The 1,269-nt window shown below is 36.1% G+C and overlaps 1 protein-coding gene across 1 annotated transcript in view; it reads right to left on the reverse strand.

Moving 5' to 3' along the window:
• Positions 1 to 1,269, reverse strand: part of LOC106869544 (leucine-rich repeat flightless-interacting protein 2) — a 199,009-nt gene that overhangs the window by 4,253 nt on the left and 193,487 nt on the right. Inside the window, exon 14 of the mRNA XM_052970940.1 lies at positions 1,111 to 1,169. Coding sequence (XP_052826900.1) covers positions 1,111 to 1,169 — 59 coding nt within the window. The remainder of the gene's footprint in view (positions 1 to 1,110; positions 1,170 to 1,269) is intronic.

The following is a 1,269-nucleotide window of genomic DNA, read 5'->3' on the forward strand; positions in this document are numbered from 1 at the left end:
TAGTCGAGCAAATCGACCCCAGTACTTATTCTATCGGTCTCTTTTGCCGAACCGCTAAGTTACGGGGACGTAAACACACCAGCATTGGTTGTCAAGCGATGTTGGGGGGACAAACACAGACACACAAACACACATATATATATATACAACGGGCTTCTTTCAGTTTCCGTCTACCAAATCCACTCACAAGGCTTTGGTCGGCCCGATGCTATAGTAGAAGACACTTGCCCAAGGTGCCACACAGTGGGACTGAACCCGGAACCATGTGGTTGGTAAGCAAGCTACTTACCACACAGCCACTCCCATGCTCATTTCATTACAAAAATGTTTTTGTTTTCAATTAAAAAGAGAAGTAACAGCTATGGACAATGAACCATAAACACACTCAACTATAAAACTGCAACATCATCATTTGCCTTTTTAAATTTTTTTCTTTTTAACATTTTATCTTCTTTTTCTGCATGTTCATTACTGCTTTAACAAGAATCCAGTACAGATTATGTTTAAGCTATTTCCACTATAGTAGTAACATGGCACAATAGTGTTAAAATTCCCTTGTAGCTGTGGATTGACAACCCTTCCTGAAACCATTTCTTGTTCCACTTTGCAAAATATCACGTTTAAAGTTTTCCTATTTAAGTTTAAAACTTCCAAAAGTTATTATTTCAAACCAGTTTAAAAATCAAAATTATGTATAATACATTAAAAGTCAGTTTAAATCTTGCTTGCTTGCTTGCAATGTTACTCAGCCAAACTGGAGCATAATGGGAAAATACTATTAATTTTTCCCACCACCCTGAAATGTTAATACGAACAAAATGAAACAAGTTTCACGTAAATCAGAGCAGTAGATATTGAGGTATTTGGGGGTATAAATACCCAAAACGGTGCATAATGGAAAAATGTTCTGAATTTAACTCCATCCCAAAAGGGAAGAAACTCTAACCTTTCAATGTCACATTCATTGAAAGCATGCAAAATAACCTGGAAAAGAAAAAACTCCATTGCTGGGAAACTTGGAGTTTCCCAGTGATCCAACAGGTCACGGATAGTCTAGTTTTATATAATAATTGGTGGATTGGCAGAACCAAATTTGGTCAAGCTCTCTACATTCTGAGTTGAAATCCTGATGAGGGCAACCTGTCCAAATAAAGTACCAATCAAATACTCTGTTTTATGGGAAACAATAAACACAATTTTATGGGCTTGTACCTATTTAAGAAATAAAATTTAATCCTTCCAAACACTTTTTAAACTAAATTGAAACAC

This window comes from Octopus bimaculoides, chromosome 9 (genome assembly GCF_001194135.2).
Source record: "Octopus bimaculoides isolate UCB-OBI-ISO-001 chromosome 9, ASM119413v2, whole genome shotgun sequence".
In the NCBI taxonomy this organism is placed as follows: Eukaryota; Metazoa; Mollusca; class Cephalopoda; order Octopoda; family Octopodidae; genus Octopus; species Octopus bimaculoides.